The following is a 26,614-nucleotide window of genomic DNA, read 5'->3' on the forward strand; positions in this document are numbered from 1 at the left end:
AATCTAAATATTTTTCCATCCTAAAAATCCCTTGGCAGTGATTCTTCACCAACCAAGCCAGTTTAACTTTTACATTATAGCAATTTGATCCAAGCTGCTACCTCAAGTAAAACTTATTCAACTATAAAAAGAAAGTTCTAAACTATTTACCTTTACTAAAGTTTACTAAAGATTTACCTTTACTAAAGTTCACAGGCAGAGTTAAATGTACAGGTGTCAATGATAACATTCATTGAATATATTTATTTCTTAGTTGGGGAGGTTTTTTTTTAAATTAAGTAATATTTTGTAAAATTTTTTCAAGGCTGACTGTAATTTCCTAATATCCCCACAAACAACTTTTTTCTCACTCAAAAAAAAATATTTAAAAGACACAAATGGATTCCTGTGGATAATTTAATAGGAATGTATACATACATATGTATATGTATGTATATGCATGGATATTCTGTAATATCGCAGAATCACAGAATCACCAAAGTTGGAAGAGACCTCGAAGATCATCGAGTCCAACCTGTCACCACAGACCTCATGACTAGACCATGGCACCAAGTGCCACATCCAATCCCCTCTTGAACACCTCCAGGGACGGTGACTCCACCACCTCCCTGGGCAGCTCATTCCAATGGCGAACGACTCTCTCAGTGAAGAATGTTCTCCTCACCTTGAGCCTAAACTTCCCCTGGTGCAGCTTGAGACTGTGTGCCCCTGTTCTGGTGCTGGTTGCCTGGGAGAAGCGACCAAACGTCACCTGGCTACAATCTCCCTTCAGGGAGTTGTAGATAGCAAGAAGGTCTCCTCTGAGCCTCCTCTTCTCCAGGCTGATCAACCCCAGCTCCCTCAGCCTCTCCTCATAGGGTTTATGCTCCAGACCTCTCCCCAGCTTTGTTGCCCTTCTCTGGACATGTTCCAGCAAGTCAACATCTTTCCTAAACTGAGGGGCCCAGAACTGGACAGGGGACTCAAGGTGTGGCCTAACCAGTGCTGAGTACAGGGGCACAATGACTTCCCTGCTCCTGCTGGCCACACTATTCCTGATACAGGCCAGGATGTCATTGGCCTTCTTGGCCACCTAACATAACAGCATACAGCTTCCAGGTATTCTATCTTTTCTAGCTTCACTAATGTCTGGCATGTTACATTTTACTAAAAGAAAACCCCAAATCACTTGATCTGTTGACACAAGCACATTGTTTATGGCCCTAAGGACTGCTAGCATGTGACACAGATTTGGAGATTTGGTCGTTACTTTAAATTTAACTTTTAGAAACAGAAATTTGTGGCTCTTCTAGAGACATTACCTTGAATTTGGTACAGGCATTATAGTTTCAGAGGTCAGGTTTTCTGACCTCTGAAGCACTGCAATGAGCTGGGAAAAAAAATAAGCCTTTTCCAAAGTTCAGTGCAACAAAAGGAATCCAAGTGGAGTCTGACTGAGTTTCTAGCTTTACAGCAATGAATAACTAGAGCAAACCTTTGCCTCTAGGTCACAGAGACCTCACCTCTGCAGAAGAAAAGCAAGATCAATTCAAATATGAGAACATGTATCAAAGTCTGACTCAGAGACTTTGAAGTAATTACGAGACTCTGCTGAACTCTGTATGAGTTAAACCATTAACAAATATGCTATAATCAGCACTTCCTAAACATATTGCACTGATTACCTCTTTGGTTCCAGGCCAACTTAAGGAGCTGAGTTATGATCTGAAGAGAAGCTTAAATGCTCTCTGCAATAAGTGAAAATTTCCTTTCTTAAGTAAGAGAGACTGGGCTGCTCATATTGCTGTCTCTTCTTATGGCATCTCCAGGACATCTTCAGTCTCTGGGCTATGCACAAAATCTCTGTAAGTGCAAATATCAACTTTAAAAGTGCAACATTTTTAATAACCCATTGACAGAAGACATAGGAGGTCTTTAACAGAGGCAAAAGCAACATAATCACAAGATGACACAGATCAGCTTACTAGAGTCAGTTACATTAAACAAAAAAATGTTTCAGAAGTATATTTAAAGTATCCAGGTGACTGAGGCTTTCTTCCATGCACATATTGTACATCTTCATTTACAAATATGCACAAATATGCCTGCATATGCAATACTGAGATGGGTATATGAGTATATGTACACAAGTATCCCCTTAAGGTGGCAATCAGTGTTTTCATATTGCTTCTTGTAGTAGAACATAAGGCAAAGCAGATGTAAGCCTGGAGACTCTCTTCCCTTACAGTTCTTTTTGGTCTTCTCCACTGTTTCTCTAAAGTGTATGTATTGATGTTTCTGGCAAAGTGATAACATAGAAGCCATCACATCTGCTTCCAGTCTCAGTTAATCAAAATGAATGCCTACAAACAATACCAGTCCTTTCACTCTCCCCCAAGGCAAACCAAAACAAAGGTATCTATAATATCTTCATTAACCATAGTTACTGGTGAATATCTTTGAAGACAGTTAGGCACACTTCCAGCTTGAATAAACTTGCATTCACTGGACAACTCCAGCACAGAAGACTTCAGTTCTAGTGCTGTTCAGCTCATTGCAAGCCCATTCAGTCAACTAGTTTTTCTCTGCATATTACCTTTGTTTATCAGGATGCTCCATGTTCAAATAAAAATAGGATTTGGGGCACCTGTGAAGTTAATCCCATTTAAACTAGTACTAAAAGAATACTAATATCTGAGCATCATGAGCCCTACTACAGACTGACATTACTGATACAAATGTATAGATTTTCATATTTGGTATCAATATTCTACTGGAAACTTTTGCATGCAAAAAGATGTTTGTAGTTGTTCCCTTTCTTTCTTTTTGCCTGGCCCCACCAATAAAACAATTACTATTTTATCTCAATCTTATGACCATATATTCAAAGAATCATAATATAAGTACTCTCAATTCAAAGTCTTCTTTCAATACTAACAACATTAGACATGAAAGAGCTTCACCATAAATTCTAAGTACCACATACCCCAAAAGTACCATAGACCCCACCTGGAGTATTCTGGTGAGACCCCACCTGGAGTACTGTGTCCAGTTCTGGAGCTCCTATTACAGGAGGCATATGGACATGCTGGAAGGTGTCCAGAGAAGGGCCACAAGGATGATCAGAGGGCTGGAGAACCTCTCCTATGAGGACAGACTGAAAGAGTTGGGGCTGTTCAGTCTGGAGAAGAGAAGTCTCTGAGGTGACCTAATTGTGGCCTTCCAGTATCTGAAGGGGGCCTACAGGAAGGCTGGGGAGGGACTTCTCAGGATCTCAGGTAGTGATAGGACTAGGGGGAATGGAATGAAGCTGGAGGTGGGGAGATTCAGGCTGGATGTGAGGAGGAAGTTCTTCAGCATGAGTGGTGAAGCCCTGGAATGGGTTGTCCAGGGAGGTGGTTGAGGCCCCATCCCTGGAGGTGTTTAAGACCAGGCTGGATGAGGCTCCGGACAGCCTGATCTAGTGTAGGGTGTCCCTGCCCATGGCAGGGATGTTGGAACTAGATGATCCTTGTGGTCCCTTCCAACCCTGACTGATACTATGATACTATGATACAAATGGCTTCATTAACACTAGAGTAGCTTTGAGAATGAATAAAAGATTATGAGTAGAAAAACAAATATTTTCCCTAATTTCTGAACTCTGGCCTTAAAATCACAACTCTGAATCAACAGCAGCTATTCTGTTTTGCCTCAAGGCAGCTGAGAAAATGTTATGTGCCTAAAAATCTAGGTGTTACACCACTGAAGTGTATAGTCTTGCTGTGTTTGAATAAATTACACCATTCATAAAGCATATACTCAGTTTATAACACAAAATACCTGAAAATACAATCTAGATAAAACCACATATTGCATACTCTCCCTCCAGAACTGGGTCATGAATGAGTACTAAGGCTTCCGTGATTATCATACCCACACTCAAGTGATTAATGCTGGAGTTCCCCACCCATGCTAAAGCTTGGTTGTCCTTTATAGGCCGCTTTTACCAATCTAGAGAATGTCAAGCACGCCTCTTCCTCACGCAAGCAAAGGATGTCAGGTGGCAAGCAGAGAGTTGTGCAAGCTAAGAAATTGAGGAATTGATTCCATAACATGAAGCCAGGATGAAGAGGAATTTTAAGTGAGGTGAACATTAATTACTGAACTATCAAAGTAATGATGAAGCGTATCCTTGTAAATGGAAAAGCAATAGCAATTTGCTAACATTTCAGAGCTCATCTCTGCCCTGTTAATTTTAAAACACTTCTTCAGATGTTCCAGTCTAAAACCTTGACTAGAAGGAACATGAGAGAGTACATGAGAAGTAACATGAGAGAACGAATGTCTATAATGAGCTCTTATTATATTCTGAAAATTTCTCCTTCCTGTTGAATTTCTGCTTCTGGGCATAACATTACCATATTCCCTCAAAGCAAGCATGTTTAAAGCAACAATAGTACATTTGGTTCTTATTACTTTCATTTTGAAAATAATTACTTGTCATTAAGATGAAACTAATTTGCAATTCCTGATTATTTTTAGCAAAACTGAATTCATGTTTTTCACCACAAGGATCAGGCAGGAGATGGGAAAATGAAGTAACTAAACATATCAGAACCATTTGCTAGACTAGTAAAGGTTTCTAGTGGAGTACAGGAAGGCCAAGGTATGAGTCAGAAGATTGGAAAACATAAAGAAAAAGTTTATAATTCTAAGCAAAGGAAGAACAAACTAAAATTATTTAAAGAAACAAAGAAAAAAAGAGTATGTTAGGGTGCCCTCATTTGTATTCTTAGTTACAATTACCTCAAGAATGACTTGATTTTCCAAGAATTGTAAGATCACATCCCACTGCCTTTTCAATTAGAGTATCCAAAATTCAACCAATTAAGAGGGACAAAAATCTTGCTTAAAACAGTAACTCAAAGAACACATTTAACCCAGTGCATATAACAATTGGCTCTCCATGCACAAACACTGGCTGTGCAAGGAATGGCTTAGGAGTAGCCTTGAGGAGAAGGACTTGTAGTGTCAGTCAATGAAGAACTCATCATGAGCCTGCAATGTGTACTTCCATTCCCAAAGGCCAACTGTATCCTGGGCTGCATCAAAAGAATTGCAACCAACAGAACAAGGGAAGTGATTCTCTCCCTCTACTCTGCTCTCATGAGAACCCCATCTGGAGTACTGCATCCAGTTCTGGTATCCCCAACGTAAGAAGGACCTCAAATTGCTGCAAAGGGTTCGGAGGAGGGCCATGAAAATGACCAGATGGCTGGGGCATGGGGATAGGCTGCAAGGGTTGGGGCTCTTCAGCCTGGAGAAAAGAGGGCTCTGGAGCAGCCTTCCAGTACCTGAAAAGGGCCTGTAAGAAAGCCAGGAAGGCACTTTTTATAAGGGCTTGTAGAAATAGGATGAGAGGGAATGGATTGAAGCTTGAGGAGGTCAGATTTAGACTAGATATTAGGAAGTAATTTTTTATATTAAGGGTGGTGAGACAGTGCTGCACAGGTGTGTTGTGGATGCCTCCTCTTCAGAGGTGTTCAAGGCCAGGTTGGATGAGGTCTTGAGTGACCTGGTCTAGTGGAAGGTGTCCCTGCACATGGCAGGGGAGTTGGAAATAGAGAGTATCACAGTATCACCAAGGTTGGAAGAGACCCCAAAGATCATCGAGTCCAACCTGTCACCACAGACCTCATGACTAGACCATGGCACCAAGTGCCACATCTAATCTCCTCTTGAACACCTCCAGGGATGGGGACTCCACCACCTCCCTGGGCAGCACATTCCAATGATGAATGACTGTCTCAGTGAAGAACTTTCTCCTCACCTCGAGGCTAAACTTCCCCTGGTGCAGATTGAGACTGTCCTCTTGTTCTGGTGCTGGTTGCTAGAGAGAAGAGACCAACCCCTTCCTGGCTACAACCACCTTTAAGGTAGTTGTAGAGAGCAATGAGGTCTGCCCTGAGCCTCCTCAAGACAATCTTTAAGGTCCTTTCCAACCCAAACCATTCTACAAATCTATGAATCTATGTTTCATTCCTGATCCAGTTACTTCTAGAAACTGCTCTCCAAACTCAAGCCAAAAATACCAAAATGGGAATGCACCTTAATGTGTAACATTGAAATACAAAAAAAAAAAAAAAAAAAAAAAAAAAAAGGAGGAGATCACTGCAAATTAACTGCTGTTTGCTTAATACAGTATGTAATCACATTAGAAGGGAACTGAAGTCAAAGTGACTGATATTACAAGTTGACTGTACCCACAAGATATTGAGCATTTATATCTGCAGATGTGAACAAATACTTCTGAAAACACAACATCTGCCCTGAGATTTTTTGGTACTGTTTCCTCCACTTCTGTGGCACTCAGATGTATCCTGGAAGCACTGCAGCATAATCCTCAGGTCACTTTACAAGTACACCTATCCTGCTCTATACTTGTAGAAATGGGAAGGGGGGTGGGGTGGAAAATGAAGATTAAAAGAAAGGATCAAAGTTCTATTTAATCTTTTAGGAATGTCAGGCTCAGTGATGTAAAACTCAGAGAATTGACCAAGAGCCTCCAAACAAGCATTGCACACTGTGAACTCTGCATTACACACTGTGAGCTCACATGAGCTGAAAAGTTGGCTTTGCCTTTCATTAGACCTAATCAGAAGATAAATATTCCAACAAAAGCAGGTGTTTTAAAATTTGACATTTGGAGTACAAAGAGAGAAAGATCCATTCCAACCTTTGAAAAACAGAATCATAGAATGGTAGAATTGTTAGGGTTGGAAGGGACCTCAAGGATCATCTAGTTCCAACACACCCCTGCTGTGGGCAGGGACACCTCACATTGCATCAGTTTGCTCAGAAACACAGGCAGCCTGGCCTTAAAATCCTCCAGGGATGGGGCCTCCACCGCCCTGGGCAATCTGTTCCAGTGTCTCACCAACTTCATGCTGAAGAACTTCTTCCTAACATCCAATCTGAATCTACCCATTTCTAGTTTTGTTCCATTCCCCCTAGTCCTATCACTCCCTGACACCCTAACAAGTCCCTCCCTAGCTTTCTTGTAGGCCCCCTTCACATACTGGAAGGCCACAATTAGGTCTCCTCAGAGCCTTCTCTTCTCCAGACTGAACAGCCCCAACTCCCTCAGTGTGTCCTCATAGGAGAGGAGCTCCAGCCCTCTGATCATCCTCGTGGCCCTTCTCTGGACACCTTTCAGCACCTCCAGATCCTTCCAGTAATAGAGGCTCCAGAATTGGACATAGTACTCCAGGTGAGGTCTCACCGGAGCTGAGTAGAGGGGGAGAATCACCCAACAGAATACCTGACAGCAAGGAAACTAGTAAAAAAACGTATAAACCTAACCCACCAGGATTTGCACTCTTTCATTATTTATGAAGTACTCAACTTCTCACAAATACTATGGCTTTGCAAATTGAGATAGTTTTAGGGAACATTTAATATACACAGCAAGTGATTTTCCCATTACAACTGTCATAGTTTTCTGCCTTCCTTCTGTATTTCTGCTTTTTCAGAGTTTGGATATTAAGTTCACTGATCAAACATTAACTAGACAGTTAAAAGACCTTAGAACAGAAGGCTTAATTTCATTACCACTGTAGAAAAGCCAGGCAGGGACATACACCTTAGACAAATCAGAAATAGCTGTAAACAACAGATTGAAATGGACTTGTGTGTTCCACTCACAGGGTTTGCTCTGTCCCTGGAAGAATGAGTCATCAGTAGTGCAGTTCAGATGTGTCACTCTATTGTCTTATTATATCTTCAAAACACACCTTTGCAGTCATCACTGAAGGGTTATTACTTTTTGGATGTTAATGTTACTTGCATGCAATTTCACATTTGCCAAAGCATATCTTCCATGGGTTTTAGTTTATTTCTTCTGTACTGTTAGCCTCCCAAAGAACTTCTAATGAATTTAAATGGCCAAAGTTTTTCTTCATTTGTGTTAAATTGTCTCCTTTTTAGAAGGGTATCCAGTCATCCTCCATTTGTATTATTAGGCTGTCTCAGTAGCATTGTAAGAGTCTCTAAACATCTATGCTAAGAAGAGGATTATTATCATATTGTTACACTTCATGACCACCTCCCATCATACAGAACTTCCAAGGCATTTGCATTCTTAAGGGAATGAATTTAAAAGCTGTGTCTAATGTTCCATTTGTTTGTGAAGACAAGCTTTATGATCATGCAACAGCAGAGTATGTACATAGAGTTCTGAGGGCACAGTTTGCTTCTGGATACTCAATAGTAAACAGTTTCTGTGCAGGAGGAAGGAATGTCTATGGCTGGAGAAGGCTCCTTTTTCATGCAGTCTTTAATTTTACTCAATTTAGTCCACCAGTTAGGGAAGTTGTTGCTAGTTCACCACTTCTCTTTATCTGTTTTTATCCAGTCACATGAGAAGACAACATGCATTAAAAAAGCAAATTGTCCATTACAACCAAGATCAGACAGGGCATTAAGAAAAGTCTTCCATTCTGCTCACTGGACTTCTGATTAAACCTGATTAAACCTGCATGACTGTTTTCCTAGCATGTGAGAAATCAAAGGCAATGACAGATCTTTAAAAAATCACAGAATCACAGAAAAATAGAATCAACCAGGTTGGAAAAGACCTTGGAGATCATCAAGTCCAACCTATCACCCAACACCATCTAATCAACTAAACCAAAGTTGAATACTGCCAGAGTAGCAGAGTAATTTTTTGTTCTGTGACAATTCTAATCGTTTACATTAAAAGAAATTATAAACAGATACACAAATAATAAAAATGTGAAGGGAGGTTGTAGCCAGGTGGGGCCTGGTTTCTTCTCCCAGGCAACCAGCACCAGAGCAAGAAGACACAGTCTCAAGCTGAGCCAGAGGAGGTTTAGGCTGGAGGTTAGGAAGAAGTTCTTCACAGAAAGAGAGATTGGCCATTGAAATGTGCTGCCCGGGGAGGTGGTGGAGTCACCATCCCTGGAGGTGTTTAGGAAGAGACTGGATGGGGTGCTTGGTGCCATGGTTTAGTTGATTAGATAGTGTTGGGTGATAGGTTGGACTTGATGATCTCAAAGGTCTCTTCCAACCTGGTTAATTCTATTCTATTCTATTCTATTCTATTCTATTCTATTCTATTCTATTCTATTCTATTCTATTCTATTCTATTCTATTCCTTCAAAAATCACTTGGGAAATGAATGGCACAGCAAACAGCAGTGCATTTTATTTAACAACAATACAAAGTCTTTTCCTATTTAAAAAAAGGCAACATATGTTTGTCCCCATTACTGATACCATCAGTTCCAAATTACTGAAGCACAACCACTTTAATGCATTGTATGGCGCCAATATAAAAATGTGGAAACTCCTGGTCTTCAATTTCTTCCTGAGGAAGAAATTACAGGACAAACTTTCTGATGACTGTGTAACTTCACCTGACCTGTTGGAAAGTTTTTAAAGGTGTGTGAACAGCACTATTTGGTGTTTAATTGTGCATTAAAGAACTTAATTTGCACATCATTAATTTAATTAATGAGTATTTCTTCACATGAGCTTCAAATTTGAATTTACGACTTTATTCTGCATATTGCCAGAAGAACTAAGCTTAGTTGTGTAATCATCCTTCCTTAGCTAATCATGTCACCAAAAGTTCATATCCTTCGATCTCTCTGTCTCTTCTAAGACTGTGTGTGACAGAAATTCTGTCCAGTCATGTTATTAGTTTTCCTTTAAAGGCATTTTAGATCCTGTTGCTCCAGGGATTAATCTGCATGAGCACAGAAACTACATCTTTTTTACTTCTCTTGTAAAAGTCACATTCACCTGGTTGCTACAAGAAAGGATGAGTCGGTAAAGGGGAAAATAAAGTATCAGGGAGAGAAACATTTTTCTCTCAAAGACCTGGCTTCTGATTTTATCTGTGCATTTCATATACCCCAAAAAAAAAAGAGACTTAACACTTTCCTGCATGACACTCACAATAGCTGACTCCCTGAGGTCACATCCCTATCACAGCTTCTTGTAGACCATTGCTTCTCTATGGTAGGACAGAAGGTGAAGGAGCAGAGTGTCATGGCACAGGATCTATCTGGGCTGTCACAAATATTGCCAGGAGCATAACAAATTGCTTCAACAGCAGTGAAGCTAAGTCTGACTTTTACTGCTTGGTGGCCTATCTTTAAGCCTCCTGGCCCTATTATATCCCTGTTTGTCCCTAAGTATGGCACACCTTCAGCTCTTGAAAACAACTTTTACATATACCTCAAAAAAACAGATCTCCAGCTAGCAAATGTGACAGGAACCAGTCTCAATGTGCAGGCATGTTAACACTATCAGGATTATTAAGTTATAAAGAGAAAAAAAAACCCAAAACTTCAAGCTAACACGTTCCTATGCAGAATCTTCTTTTTTTTAAGTTTCATTTTTAAGTTCAGTGATGTATAATAATTAAAAAAACAAACACCATTATTTTAGCATCACATAAAGGAAAACATCTTTTTCTTTTTAGAATGGAATAGAATTAACCCAGTTGAAAGAGACCTTTGAGATCATCACGTCCAACCTATCACCCAACACCATCTAAACAACTAAACTATGGCACCAAGCACTCCATCCAGTTTCTTCCTAAACACCTCCAGGGATGGTGACTCCACCACCTCCCTGGGCAGCACATTCTAATGGCAAATCTCTCTTTCTATGAAGAACTTCTTCCTAACACCCAGCCTAAACTTCCCCTGGTGCAGCTTGAGACTGTGTCTTCTTGTTCTGGTGCTGATTGCCTGGGAGAAGAGACCAACACCCACCTGGATACAGCCTCCCTTCAGGTAGTTGTAGACAGCAGTAAGGTCTCCCCTGAGCATCCTCTTCTCCAGGCTAAGAAATCCCAGCTCCCTCAGCCTCTCCTCATAGGACTTGTGCTCCAAAACCCTCCCCAGCTTTATTGCCCTTCTCTGGACACGTTCCAGCAAGTCAACATCTTTCCTAAACTGAGGGGCCCAGAACAGGACACAGGACTCAAGGTGTGGCCTAACCAGTGCTGAGTACAGGGGCACAATGACCTCTCTGCTCCTTCTGGCCACACTGTTCCTGATGCAGACCAGGATGGCATTAGCCTTCTTGGCCACCTGGGCACACTGCTGGCTCATGTTCAGACTACTATCCACCACTACCCCCAGGTCCCTTTCTGCCTGGCCTTTCTTGAGTCACTCTGACCCCAGTCTGTAACACTGCATGGGGTTGTTGTGGCCAGTGTGTAGAACCTGGCACTTAGTTGTGTTAATCTCATGCCCTTGGACTCTGCCCATCTGTCCAGCCTGTCACTGTCCCGCTGCAGAGCTCTCCTACCCTCTAACAGAGCTCATTGATTAGGGCCAAGACAACCTGCTATATAAAACCTGAGACATCTGACAGCTCAGCATCCTACTTCCTGAATCATCTCTTAAGTATCCCACTAGCCCCCCGCTCCACAAATATATTGTGCTGTCTAGCCATTTATCACCCTCTCATATCAGTACCTTTTATTATGCAGCTGTCTGCAGAATGGCCTCCCTGAATTCAGCGACAGGCTTTTCACATCAAGCCCTGCATCTGCAGCATCTCTCTGATGTCAAGGATGCAATGAATCAAGCTGACCAACAAAAACTGACCTCTTGCCTCTCTGTCTTTTTGTCCTTAGATTGGGAGTACCCTTGAATTTTGGCAAGCACTTTAGGTGTGGGAATTGCTGTTATAACATAGAACAGAAATGTCAATAGCTTCAAGTTTTGATTTTGCAGAGGAAATTCCAGTATGAAATGCAGATGAAAACTTACATACACTCTTTAATTTATAATCTTACATTTCATAGTAAACCTGTCCTAGTTTGAGGCAGATCCTCTCTTGCCTCCCACCAGGGCAGAACAACAAGTCTCAAACAAGTGGATTGCAGAAGTGATGGAAAGTTAAAATGGAAAAGCAGTGAGTGTTTGACAGAAGCTACAAGCACAGTGACAAAAGAGATCCTACAGCATACAGAGTCCCTCACAGCACATCCAGAAGCATCCCAACATTCCCTTTCTGCCTACCTGAGGGTACACCCAGAACCCCCAGGGCTCTTTCTTCCCCCCCTCCACTGTTAGGCTAATCTCAGCTGGCCAGATCTGAGATTGCCCTTCCCCCTTCTCCTCTTGGCATTAAGCCTAGCCAGGCCTAAGAGGCCTTGAGATAACTCCCCTTCCATTACCAGATAGGCAGCATCTCCCACAGGAGCAGCAAGGGAAGGAAGAGGAAGTGTGTGACCTTGCAGATGGATTTATAGGGAGCAGGATATTATGGGAATGAAATACACAGCTTCCTGTGTTCACCCACTGGGCTGGGCACTCAGGGCACTAGAGGTGCACCCCCTATGGCAGCAGCAGGAGGCACCCAGCCCAAACTGCCACAAAACCAAAACTCAAAAATCAAATCAGACATACATAGTATGGAAGTGTACAGAAATAGGCTGGGAAGAAATCAATACATATCTTACGTATAGCACCTTCATAACAATGTAGGAGAACAAACAGGAGAATCTAAGATGAAGCAAAGGCTAACAGAAGGAAGAAAGCATCATGGGAGAGGGATCTTGTTTCAGCAAGATTTCCAGTTTTTCAGTAAAAGTTTCAAAAGCATCTTGTCCTTTTCTAAATAAAGAATCTTGCCTGTTTCAATACTTCTGTATATCAATATACATCTTGTGCAGATGAGTGGCTGATATCATGCAGCATCTAAGGAGTTCCAAACAGTGTCTTTTCAAAACTAGTACTTCTATAGCACAGAATCACAGAATCACAAGGTTGGAAGAGACCTCAAAGATCATCAAGTCCAACCCATCACCACAGACCTCATGAATAGACCATGGCACCAAGTGCCACGTCCAATCCCCTCTTGAACACCTCCAGGGACAGTGACTCCACCACCTCCCTGGGCAGCACATTCCAATGGCAAATCATTCCTTCTGTGAAGAACTTCTTCCTAACATCCAGCCTAAACCTCCCCTGGTGTAGCTTAAGACTGCGTCTTCTTGTTCTGTCCCTCAGCCTCTCCTCATAGGGCTTGTGCTCAAGGCCTCTCCCCAGCCATGCTGCCCTTCTCTGGACACATTCAGGTGTCTCAATGTCCTTCTTAAACTGAGGGGCCCAGAACTGGACACAGGACTCAAGGTGTGGCCTAACCAGTGCTGAGTACAGGGGCACAATAATAAATATAAATATAAATCTCTTAAATAACAAACATAAATCTCTGCATATTGATTTAAAAACTGAATGTTTATATATTATTATTTACTGTTGCAAAAATTCTAGTCCCAAAATACACCTGAAAGTTATGAGTTCATGTCAGCTCTATGGGTTTTATAGAGCTTGGTACTTCATTTTTTTGCTGAACATTTCTGTATTCCCGAGTTATAAATGTGACACAAACAGTTGTACAGCCAGTGTAAAGGTGCAGTGAACATCTTTATATGGGTTTTACAGTATAAAATCTGAATTGAAAAATAATGAATAGAATAGAATAGAACAGAATAGAATAGAATTAACCAGGTTGAAAGAGACCTTTAAGATCATCGAGTCCAACATATCACCCAACACCACCTAATCAACTAAACCATGGCAACAAGTGCCTCATCCAGTCTCTTCATAAACACCTCCAGTGATGGTGACACCATCTCCTCCCTGAGCAGCACATTCCAATGGCCAATCACTCTTTCTGTGAAGAACTTCTCACTAACCTCCAGCCTAAACCTCCCCTGGTGCAGCTTGAGACTGTGTCATCTTGTTCTGGTGCTCATTTCCTGGGAGAAGAGACCAACCCCCACCTGGCTACAACCCCCCTTCAGGGAGCTGTAGAGAGCCATAAGGTCACCCCTGAGCCTCCTCTTCTCCAGGCTAAGTAATCCCAGCTCCCTCAGCCTCTCATAGGGCTGTGCTCCAAACCAGCTTTGTTGCCCTTCTCTGGACACATTCCACCAAGTCAACATCTTTCCTAAACTGAGGGGTCCAGAACTGGACACAGGACTCAAGGTGTGGCCTAACCAATGCTGCGTACAAGGGCACAATGACTTCCCTGCTCCTGCTGGCCACACTGTTCCTGATACAGGCCAGGATGGCAATTGGCCCCCTTGACCACACTGCAGGCTCATGCTCAGCCTGCTATCAACCAGTACCCCCGAGGTCCCTTTCTTCCTAGCCGCTCTCCAGCCACTCTGTCCCCAGCCTGTAGCACTGCATGGGGTTGTTGTGGCCAATTTGTACAACCTGACACTTGGATGTGTTAAATCTCATGCCTTTGGACTCTGCCCATCTGTCCAGCCTGTCAAGGTCCCTCTGCAGAGCTCTACATATTGCTCTGTGTAATACAGTTTAAGAAAGAGAAGACATTACCTGTTTCATTCAAGGATTACTTTCCCCCCTTTCTAACTAAATTTTAAAGTAATTAAAACTTTCTTCAGTGCTGAAATATTGCAATGACATTATCACTGACATTATCACTCTTCACTAAGAGCTCTGTCCATTACAAAGGGCAAAATATTACCCAGCTCTGTGAGAACAGTTGAAAGACAAGTCTCTCATGAAGCAGACCATTGATAGCCTGAACCCTGGAAGAGAAAGTAAGACATTCCATAACAGTATCTGTTACTCCTATGTACAGTTGCTACTGTTCTCAGCACTGGTTAGGCCACACCTTGAGTACTGTGTCGTTCTGGCCCCCTCAGTTTAGGAAAGTTGCTAACATGCTGGAAGGTGTCCAGAGAAGGGTAACAAAGCTGGGGAGGGATTTGGAGCACAAGGCCTATGAGAAGAGGCTGAAGGAGCTGGGATTGCTTAGCCTGGAGAAGAGGAGGCTCAGGGGACACCTGATTGCTGTCTCCAACTACCTGAAGGGAGGTTATAGCCAGGTGGGGGGTTGGTCTCTTCTCCCAGGTACCAGCACCAGAACAAGAAGACACAGTCTCAAGCTGCACCAGGGGAGATTTAGGCTGGATGTTAGGAAGAAGTTCATCATAGAAAGAGTTATTTGCCATTGGAATGTGCTGCCCAGGGTGGTGGTGGAGTCACCATCACTGGAGGGGTTTAAAAAGAGACCTGATAGGGTGCTTGGTGCCATGGTTTAGTTGATTAGATAGTGTAGGATGATAGGTTGGACTTGATGATCTCAAAGTTCTTTTCCAACCTGGTTAATTCTATTCTATTCTACTACTGCCTTTGGTATTAAATCCACTTTATGCTTGTAATGGTTTAGTGCAAGGTCTAAACTGCCTGCTCCCCCAAGACCAAAGTGAGGGGAAGAGTAACACACAAAACTCAGGGCTGAGATAAAGAGACAAGAGGTCAATATAGCATGAGATATCATAAACACAACATGTAATTCCCTTAGTTTATAATCTAATTAATAATGTATAATACACTGCATGTCTAATAATCTAATAATACAATGCATGATTACCTAATCTTAGCCTATTTGTAGAAGAAGCAGAGTGAAATACAGGAAAACTCCAGCAGGAAATGAAAAAACAAAACCAGCAGCTCTACCCAGCTCCCACGCACCTCACCACCCTCCCCAAGGAAAAGAAAATCAAAGATGCAACCACACCCCAGAAGCTGGAACCCAGAAGCAGCAACTGGGACAGGAAGCCTCCTATGTTGCAATCTGAACTTCAAGCCCCACAACACTTTTGCTCCAGTCAGCATTTTCATTTTTGAAGCTGGCATGCCTGTGGCATGGGATGAGTAACAGCAGCATGTTCAATTCTGTCCATGACAATGCTCCACAGACACCTCCTCTTTGATGTCAATTCTTTAGAAAATAGCTTATTTAGATAAATACTGCTGACTTGAAATCAACAAGAACCATTAAGGTTTTTCATGAACATGTGTATTAGGTTTTACAGAACAACTGTTAAGGAATTCTGCAGTTACGTTTCCCATACCATAGTTTCTTCTTATTGTGATTTCTCTGCCCACTAAAAGTATCTTCCAGATGTCTTCTGATTTTTCAAACTGTCCTTCAGTAAATGTAATTTATTTTGCTTTCCTTTGCTTCCCAAGCAATAATTAAAACAATGTGGTTCACAAAATCGAATAGCACTGTGACAGAGGGACTACAGCTAACAGGAACAGATTAGCAGCAATGGGCAATCACTCTCTCTGTGTGGAATTTCTTCCTAACCTCCAGCCTAAACCTCTCTTGGTGCAGCTTGAGACTGTGTCCTCTTGTTCTGGTGCTGGTTGCCTGGGAGAAGAGACCAACCCCCACCTGGCTACAACCTTCCTTTCAGGTAGTTGTACAGAGCAATAAGGTCTCCCCTGAGTCTCCTCCTCTCCAGGCTAAGCAACCCAGCTCCTTCAGTCTCTCCTCATAGGGCTTGTGCTCCAAATCCCTCCCTGTCTTTGTTACCCTTTTCTGGACATGTTCCAGCCACTCAATCTCTTTCCTAAACTGAGGGGCCCAGAACTGGACACAGGACTCAAGGTGTGACCTAACCAGTGCTGAGTACAGGGGCAGTATGACCTCCCTGCTCCTGCTGGCCACACTGTTCCTGATACAGGCCATGATGCCATTGGCCCTCTTGGCCACGTGAACACACTGATGGCTGTCCAGCAGTACCCCCAGGTTCCTCTCTGCCTGGCTGCTTTCCAGCCACTCTGTCCCCATGCTCCAGATGAGTTAGATATGAGGCAACTCAGTGAGACTTATTCTCCAGGACAATAGCAGGTGTTCTAACTACCCAGACTGGATTGCTAGCATATGCCAATCTCAGAATATGGGTGAAATAATTTTACCATTCCATGAGATGCTGTCTACCAGGAGTGAAGCTGCCTAGCTTAATTCTGGACAGCAGTGGATAGGTGGCCCTCAGGGAACTCATATATGACATCTGACCACAAAATGGCACATCTTACTTCTGGTTCAGCACACGTTCTAGACAACAATGAATCACAATAACTTTATCCCTCCTTATCAAACTCTTTTTTAAATGGTATGATGAAATTTGTGTATTGCTAAATTGCCCAAAGAACCTAACTATAACAGCTTTTGCTGAACACACAACCCCTTTTGTCTTCAAGAAAATTTTAGAAAATATATTTAAAAAAATAATTCATACATAGATAAAAAATATTAATACTTGGGAAATCAGCACAAGGTAACATAAACCCAAGCAGGAGACAGCTACCAGATCAAACAGGAAGGTCTTTAAAGATGATCTGGATGAGGGGATTGAGTCCATCATCAGTAAGTTTGCAGATGATACCAAGTTGGGAGCAGATGTTGATCTGTTAGAGGGTAGAAGAGCTCTCCAGAGGGACCTTGACAGGCTGAACAGATGGGCACAGTCCAACATGACGGCATTCAACAAGTCCAAGTGCCGGGTGCGGTGCTTTGTTGACAACAACCCCATGCAGTGCTACTGGCTAGGGACAGAGTGGCTGGAGAGCAGCCAAACAGAAAGGGACCTGGGGGTACTGATTAACAGCCGGCTGAACATGAGCCAGCAGTGTGCCCAGGTGGCCAAGAAGGCCAGTGGCATCCTAGCCTGCGTCAAGAATAGTGTGGCTAGCAGGAGCAGGGAGTCATTCTGCCCCTATACTCAGCCACACCTTAAGTACTGTGTCCAGTTGTGGGCCCCTCAATTTAAGAATGACATTGAGACTCTTGAATGTGTCTAGAGAATTGCAGTGAGGCTGGGGAGGGCTTTGGAGCTCAAGCCCTATGAGGAGAGGCTGAGGGAGCTGGGGTTGCTTAGCCTGGAGAAGAGCAGGCTCATGGGAGACCTTATTGCTCTCTGCAACTACCTGAAGGGAGGTTGTAGCCAGCTAGGGGTCGGTCTCTTTTCCCAGGCAACCATCACCAGAACAAGAGAACAGACTCAAGCTGCACCAGGGGAGGTTTAGTCTGGAAGTTGTTCTTCACAGAAAGAAGCTGCCCAGGGAGGTTGTGGAATCCCCTTCCCTGGAGGTGTTCAAAAATGGATTGGACGTGGTACTTGAAGCCATGGTTTAGTTGTCATGAGGTCTTGGGTGACAGGTTGGACTTGATGATCTTTGAGGTCTTTCCCAGCCTTATTGACTATGATTCTATGATACATAAGAATGCATTTCCTCCCTCTGAAATTCAGCCAAAACAGATTACCCCAAATGTGACAAAACAGATAGGCTTTTCTGACCAAGCCACAGAGAACTAACTGAAGCTCATGGAGAGAACCTGCCTTTCCCATTCTCCTATTTTCAGGAAAAGTCTCAGTGCAAATAATTACCAGCAATATGAGTAAAAAGTCTTACTGTTGTGCAAGATCAGATTCAGCTGTCAATTATTGCCTAACTGAACAACAGAATGTTCTTCTATAGGTGAACAGTTCATGAGATATCATTTGAGTTTCAAGCAAAAAAAGACCTATGCTGCTACTCAAAGCTTATTTTACCTTTCCTTTCTGTTTAACAGGGAAGTGACATTATTATTGTTCTTAGTTGTACGTAATCACAGGCATCACAAATACTCTTACTATTAAGATAGCAGCATGATTTGCCACATGACCATTGCTGTTGAAGTATGTGACAGTGACCAATTTGACCCTAAATGTTATAGCACATCTTGTCTCAAAATAATCAGCAGCCTTTGAAGAATATGTGATTCTAATGCATGCTGGGGTTTATGTGGGGGATGGGTATCCAGTATTTATTGCTCTTGGAAAGCTCCCACTGAAACACATACAGCTATCTTAGAGGAGATTACTGACACAACTGGAACTGGAACGGTACCTTGGGATTAAATGCTGCACTGCAAATCACAAGTCAGCCTTTTATTTTTTAAACCATGATACAAACTGAAGGTGGTATGGTGCCACATCCAGCTGGTGGCCAGTCACCAGTGGAGTCCCCCAGGGATCAGCGCTGGGCCCCATCCTCTTTAAAATCTTCATTGATGATCTGGACGAGGGCATTGAGTCAGTCATCAGCAAATTTGCAGATGACACCAAGTTGGGAGCAGATGTTAGTCAGTCAGAGGGTAGAAAGGCTCTGCAGAGGGACCTCGACCAACTGGACAGATGGGCAGAGTCCAATGGGATGGCATTTAACAAGTCCAAGTGCTGGGTACTGCACTTTGGCTACGGCAATCCCATGCGGAGCTACAGGCTGGGGTCAGAGTGGCTGGAGAACTCCCAAACAGAGAGGGACCTGGGGGTGCTGATTGACAGCCACCTGAGCATGAGCCAGCAGTGTGCCCAGGTGGCCAAGAAGGCCAATGGCATCCTGGCCTGCATTAGGAATAGTGTGGCCAGCAGGAGCAGGGAAGTCATTCTGCCCCTGTACTCTGCATTGATTAGGCTGCACCTTGAGTACTGTGTCCAGTTCTGTGCCCCTCAGTTTAAGAAGGACATTAAGACACTTGAACGTGTCCAGAGAAGGGCAACAAGGCTGGTGAGAGGCCTTGAGCACAAGCCCCATGAGGAGAGGCTGCAGGAGCTGGGATTGTTTAGCCTGGAGAAGAGGAGGCTCAGAGGTGACCTCATTGCTCTTTACAACTACCTGAAAGGTGGTTGTAGCCAGGAAGGGGTTGGTCTCTTCTCTCTAGCAACCAGCACTAGAACAAGAGGACACAGTCTGAAGCTGCGCCAGGGGAAGTTTAGCCTCGAGGTGAGGAGAAAGTTCTTCACTGAGACAGTCATTCGCCATTGGAATGTGCTGCCCAGGGAGGTGGTGGAGTCCCCATCCCTGGAGGTGTTCAAGAGAAGATTAGATGTGGCACTTGGTGCCATGGTCTAGTCATGAGGTCTGTGGTGACAGGTTGGACTCAATGACCTTTGAAGTCTCTTCCAACCTTGGTGATACTGTGATACTGTATTCTTTTTACTATGATAATTGTCAAAGGAGCATATTAATCCTCATTAATTAACAACAGAACCTACAGACTCCTGCTAATGTTTTTTATCCATTTCAGCATGATTTACAATCCTACACTGCAGATAACAATCCACTGCTTACAAGATTAAAGTCAAGATCACATATTGCACATACCCTTCTGCCTGTGAAACCGGAATCTGTTTCACAGACTTCACAAGTATTTTTAAGAAGGAGCTGCTCTAGCCATCAGTGAACAGCCCTTGCGTTCAAGAGGGGAGTGGACGTGGCACTTGGTGCCATGGTGTAGTCATGGGGTCTGTGTTGATAGGTTGGACTTGATGATCCTCGAGGACATTTCCAACCTTAGTTATACTGTGATACTGTGAAAAATGAAGATAAACTTTGTCTTGGAAGGTAAAATTTAAGGCTTCTGTGCCAAAACAGACTCCTGCTGAATCACAAAAGTAAAGTAGTTCCTTTTATGCCTTCTCAAAAACTGAAGGGGAAATCCCCAACACTCTTAGCACAAGCCTTATTTGCCTTCTAAGAGAGGGAAAAGTGAAACTCTCACAAACTCTGACAGGAGCAGAGGTATATCAACCTTGAAAAACGCAAGTTTTACAGAATATCTCCCTAGATGTATCTGCTGTACCTTTTTCTCAATAGGCACTTGTGCAGTTATTCACACTGGAAGTACAAGAGACACACTAGCACCATGCAAATGAAGGTTTGTAACACAGAAGAGGTTTCTGACTTCCCCAGAGGACGCTATTTGCACAAGATGTCCTTAGGGGACGCCAGCAAATATCATCAATTAGATGGAGGTGAATACATTGACATGCAACACTTATTATCACAGGCGGCTCATAAAATGGCACTTCCAAAATGGAGCATTAAGCTTAATTAATGCATATTTAGATAGAGGCTCCAAAAATTCAGCTTGCATAAAATGTGAGCAGCAAAATCAGTGATGGAAAGATCTTTAAGATGTGCACCAAGTAAACAGATAGAGCAAGAAATTACTTTTAACTACCTAAAAATAGAGCTCATTCTCTTTTGCCCAGTGGAACTAGAAGGGATTAAATTGCGGCACCTTTGTGCAGTAGGGAGACATCCAGCAGAGATCAACTGCATGAACACAGTGAATCGGTGTTTGTACAGTCAGGATTTACTAATAAAGCTGACCCAAGGCCACGGGAAAAGAAAAACTTCTACCTTATCCCCTGACTAGCATCATCTGGCAGGTCATTGAAAAAACTTATGTAGTTAAATGCCTGAAAGCCCCATAGCATTCAAATACAGAAAGCCCCAACACATTAAAATTCAGAAGGAAAAAACAAAGGTCAGAAGGGATTTGCAACCTAGGTCACTTTAGCATGGACTAGTATGTGATTTCAATTAGCTGATATGACAGATTCTGTTTTATACCTGTGAGAGACTAAAGCTTGTCTCTCCTGGTGTGACTCAACAAAGATAAAATTACTTTTGCTCCTTGCCCAGACAATAGCTGATGTCTATTGGGCAGAGCCACTGGAAGCACTCTTGGGAAGGTGCAAAGATAACATTGCTCACTGGATCACAGCTGGCCTGACAACAATGGACCCAGGCCACCTTCGGGGATATGCACAAGACAAGATCATCTCCACCCATCAGGTACCTCTGAAAGGGAAGATGGTGAGACAATGGCCCCTGATTTCCTGAGGACAAAGCTTGAACACATACCTAAGGACTAAAACACTGTATAAAAGACTTGAGCAACTACTGGCTCAGTAGAGAAGAAGAAAAACACAGAAGGAAAACAGAGATGAAGAAAAACATAGGAGAAGGACAATGCTACTCTGAAGAAGGAAAACTGAGAGAATTCCAGAAGAGGAAAAATGACAGAGACATCACCATGGAGCCTGGATGAAGCAGAGCCCACTCTCCGTGCCCTAAGTTCCGCCTGATGCAACTCATGCAGCTGAAGAGGCTGCCCTGAGTACCACATCTCTTCTACAGCCAAAGCCTCAGCATCCTTTCTCTACAGACCCAACATCTCCTGCAGCACCTTTCCTCCACAGACTCACACTGTTTTGGGGAGTGAGGGGTGTGGTAAAATAATTCCTTTCCTCTTCTCTCTCTTTCTTTTCCCTCTCACTCTCTATTTTCTCTCTCACACTCTATTTTCTCTCTCTCCCCTTCTGATCCATCCACTTTATTTACGTAATAACTAGTCCAGCTGCTGATATTTTGGCCTCCTTTGAGGCTCTCATTTCACAACATGGGAATATTCCAAAGAACTGAGTCTCTTTCCCTCTCTGAACCCAGACAATACCCTACATTTGGTTTTATCTCTTTCTGGAAATATTCTAAATTATCTACCATCCACATCGTATTTTAGTAGGTTGCATGACCAAAGTATAACTTGTAAGCCTGCATTAGCCAAAAAAAAGTTCAAGTGGAGGTAAACTCCTAATGCTCTGCCTGCGCAGTAACCTCCACTTGGGAATCCAGACAGATCCACCAGACATCCACCAGAAAGCAGATAGACTTCATTGCAAAACTTGGGAGCCTCATGAGAAATGAGCCTCGTTCTCAGGAGTTTTGAAAAGTCACCTGCTCAATGTCTAAATGTCTCAGTTAGAGAATGTAATTTTCAGAACCTTGGCCTGAGTTGAGGACATCAAGTTGGTATCAAACTTTCACTGATACAAATAATACCACAAAAAACAGACTGTGAAATGAACTTACTGAATCATAAAGTTGCTCAATCTGCTTCTTGATATTAGGGATTTTTTTCCACATCACTCAACAGTCAAAGTGTATCTCCATTCTTTACTAGACACTTGTGTGTGAGAAAGCCTGCTCTTCTCCCAGGCAACCAGCATCAAAACAAGAGGACACAGTCTCAAGCTGGGCCAGGGGAGGTTTAGGCTGGATGTTAGTAGTGTGGAAGAAGTTCTTCATAGAAAGAGAGATTGCCCATTGGAATGGGCTGCCCAGGGAGGTGGTGGAGTCACCATCACTGGAGGTGTTTAGGAAGAGACTGGATGGGGTGCTTGGTGCCATGGTTTAGTTGATTAGATAGTGTTGGGTGATAGGTTGGACTCGATGATCTCAGAGGTCTTTTCCAACCTGTTTAATTCTATTCTATTCTATTCTATTCTATTCTATTCTATTCTATTCTATTCTATTCTATTCTATTTAAAAAAAGAGCAGTAACACAGAACTCTTAACAAAGAGTGGCCTAAGTAACAGCTGCACGACATACAAACTGATATTTACATTCTGCTCTGCATGTTTACTAAGCATTTTGAAGCACAGATGCTGAGGGCACTTGGTATCTCTTTAAGGGAAGTAAATTATTGTAGTATATATCATACTTGGTATCTCTTTAAGTAATATAAATTATTGTAGCATGTGCATCACCTTTAGATTTGAACTAATATGTTCAAGCAATGTTTAACGGGGAGGGGAAATCTAACTTGCAAAAGTATTTTAAAGCGACTCTTCTTGGTAGACAAGGGCTGCTTTATCATTGTCATTTGTTCTTCCCACCCCTTTCTAATATCTCACTTTGCATCATGTTACTTTGCCTAACAGCACCTCTGCGGCACTTGTGCCGAAGGCAAGGGAGAAGTGCACGGCCAGGAGAGACGCGGAGACGTACAACATCCACGCTGCCCCACCGACGAGAGGGTTGCGGCAACGCGAGGGCGGTGCTCTCGTCCACTAAGCCCTCGCCTTTCCCCGCCTCTCCCTCGCAGCAGAAACGGCTCGTCCGGCGACGACGCGAGCCGAGACTGGCCTGGACCACCCCCGCCCCCGCCACGCCCCCGCCACGCCTCCACTGTCCTGCCCGCCCCTCAGCCGTGCCCCTGGACTGCGCCCGGCCCGCGGTACCTCGGAGCCGGGGGAACTCGCGTTCCCGGAGGTCGCGCAGGTCGCCGCCGTACCCGTACTCGTGCCCGGCGGGGCAGGCGGCCTGGAAGGCACGGAAGGAAAGCAGCTCTTCCCGTGGCGCCCCGGCCATGCTGCGGGAGAGAAGAGGCGACAGGAACGCCAGCGCGATTCTCCCCGGGCAGCGGAGCCGCCCCACCAGCAGCGCTGCGGGCAGGCACTGCCAGCGGCCCAGCACAGCCGGCCTAGTACGACCCGGCCCGGCCCCGCCGTGCCTTGCTCCTCCCGCCTCCCGCCTCCCGCCTCCCGCCTGCCCACCCTGCCCCAGAGCGGCTGCGGGGCAGGGGTTGAAGTAGGGCAGTGTCCTCCGCGGTGTGGCTGAACCCGAGTCGGTGGCCGGGGCCAGAACGGGGAGGTGCACCTCTCCTATGAGGACAGGCTGAGGGAGCTGGGACTATTTACTCTAGAGAAGAGAAGGCTCCGAGGAGACCATTGTAGTCTTCCACTATCTGAAGGGGGCTACAAGAAAGCTGGGGAGGGACTTTTTAGGATGCCAGGTAGTGATAGGACTAGGGGGAATCGGAAAAAATAGAAACAGGTAGATTGAGATTGGATGTTAGGAAGAAATTCTTCCCCCGAGGGTGGTGAGACACTGGAACAGGTTGCCCAGGGAGATGGTAGAAGCCTCATGCCTGCAGGTTTCTAAGGCCAGGCTGGATGTATCTCTGAGCAACCTACTGTAGTGTGAGGGGTGTCTCTGCCCATGGCAGGGGGGTTGGAACTGGATGATCCTTGAAGTCCCTTCCAACCCTTGACAATTCTATGATTCTGTAATTCACATCAAAGAAGATTCTTCAGCACACAAAGGGCTTACTCCAACTCTGATGGAAGTTGGCAAGAGCATTACTGTGGGCTTTGAAGGAGCATGGGATTTGCTTCTAAACAACTTACTAGCAGAAGAATTACTGAGAAAGACAGCTGTTCCTGCTTGCTAATCCACTCTATGTCGCCCGATGCTGTCAGGACTGTGACTAGACTAGACTAGACTCGACTAGAATAGAATAGAATAAACCAGGTTGGAAGAGACCTTCAAGATCATTGCATCCAACCTATCATCCAACACCACCTAATCAACTAACCTGTGCAACCAAGCACCCTGTCAAGTCTCCTCCTGAACACCTCCAGTGATGGTGATTCCACCACCTCCCTGGGCAGCCCATTCTAGTGGGCAATCACTCTCTCTGTGTAGAACTTCCTCCTGACCTCCAGCCTGAACCTCCCCTGGCGTAGCCTGAGACTGTGTCCTCTTGTTCTGGTGCTGGCTGCCTGGGAGAAGAGACCAACCTCTGCCTGTCTACACCCCCCCTTCAGGTAGTTGTAGAGAGCAGTAAGGTCACCCCTGAGTCTCCTCCAGGCTAAGCAGCCCCAGCTCCCTCAGCCTCTCCTCATAGGGCTTGTGTTCCAAGCCCCTCACCAACTTTGTTGCCCTTCTCTGGACACGCTCCAGCAAGTCAACATCCTTCCTAAACTGAGGGGCCCAGAACTGGACACAGTACTCGAGGTGTGGCCTAACCAGTGCAATGTACAGGGGCAGAATGACCTCCCTGCTCGCCACACTGTTCTTGATGTCACACACTTGATGACACTCATTAGATTCTTAGTGCCACCTTGACAGCTGAGAAGTATTTTAAGAAAGGAACGTGAAGGAGGGAAGCAATGCCTCACAGCCCTGCAGGGTGCAGTGGGAAAGGTGCAGTCTTGGTAGTCATAACCCCATAAACCTCAGCATTGTCCAGCCCATTGTGGTCAATCACTTGCAAAGCAGTAGTCATGTGTCATACAGCCATACTGCTTAATCTTTCCCCTGTGAGGGCCAGTGTTGGTAAACACAGATTAGCTAGTTGAGAAGATTCCTAAACCAGAAGACCAAGAATCTTGGGTTTGTGGTGATTTGGTGGGATTAGCCACAAAGCCTACAAGCCAGGTTGCCTCTAGGTTCCCTGCCATTTCTGCCTTCCTGTTTCACTAATATTCCCCACTTCTTTGTATCTTCAGTCTTTGTGCACTACCTTTCTCCAGTCTGTTTGCTGCACACTTTCTCTTCTATTTGTCTTTAAATATGATTAATCCTTTCTCTGCCAATCCTCACACATAGCCCCATCTCTTAGAAAAATAGCAACTATAGTGAGATGGGCGAGAGAGCTTTGAAGGCATGGCTGACAATATTCTGCTCTGTTTCAACACTCCTTTTCTGGCCCATCTTTTTAAATTGTAAACTCTGGGACAGAAACACATTTTTCTGCTATTAATGAATGCAGTTTTTCAGTGTTTGATGCAATCAGCTGCTGTTCCAAGACAAACCTCAGTCCCCAACTTAGGCAGCAGGTAGAGAACATCTGACAGGTTTAGGCCATAAGCACCAATGCTCAATAAAAGTATTTAATTCCTCCTAGTGTTACTATTGAACTTTATGGTCAAGGGGCTTAACAGTTATTAAAATATGATTCGTTGGAACAGCATGACAGAGCTTTGTATTCCTAATGAGAATCTAGAAGTTCAAAGGGAGGCTTGATCACATAAGCCTCTGCTTTCAAGAAGCTGATTGTATTGCAAATACGACATGCACTGACAAACAGTAGCTAGGCCATCTCATTAACTCATTCTGGCTAATTTCACTGGAAAGACATTTGCATGTACCCCTTGCCACCCTAAGAATCAGGCAGAAGGCACTGGATAAAGATGTGGGGAAAACTGAGGAAAACACAAACCCAGAAGTTATATTATAACAAGGATAAACCCAATGTGTTTGAAGAACTTCAACCCAAATACAGACACCTAAAGTGAGTATGGTTTGGGTTTCAGATTTTGTTGCTTGTCCTCACCCATACCACCTGCCCAGACAGGGCATTCTTTTCATGA

The 26,614-nt window shown here is 43.9% G+C and overlaps 1 protein-coding gene across 1 annotated transcript in view; it reads right to left on the minus strand.

The window, feature by feature from the left end:
• Positions 1 to 23,861, minus strand: part of MOCOS (molybdenum cofactor sulfurase) — a 244,289-nt gene extending 220,428 nt beyond the window's left edge. The window contains exon 1 of the mRNA XM_068147762.1: positions 23,699 to 23,861. Within this exon, the coding sequence (XP_068003863.1) occupies positions 23,699 to 23,828 (130 nt within the window). The 5' untranslated portion in view covers positions 23,829 to 23,861. The remainder of the gene's footprint in view (positions 1 to 23,698) is intronic.
• Between the last annotated feature and the right edge of the window lie 2,753 nt (positions 23,862 to 26,614).

The sequence above is a fragment of the Melanerpes formicivorus genome, unplaced genomic scaffold (assembly GCF_026170545.1).
Source record: "Melanerpes formicivorus ecotype bairdi unplaced genomic scaffold, bMelFor1.0.p_v2 SCAF_15, whole genome shotgun sequence".
NCBI classification, from domain to species: Eukaryota; Metazoa; Chordata; class Aves; order Piciformes; family Picidae; genus Melanerpes; species Melanerpes formicivorus.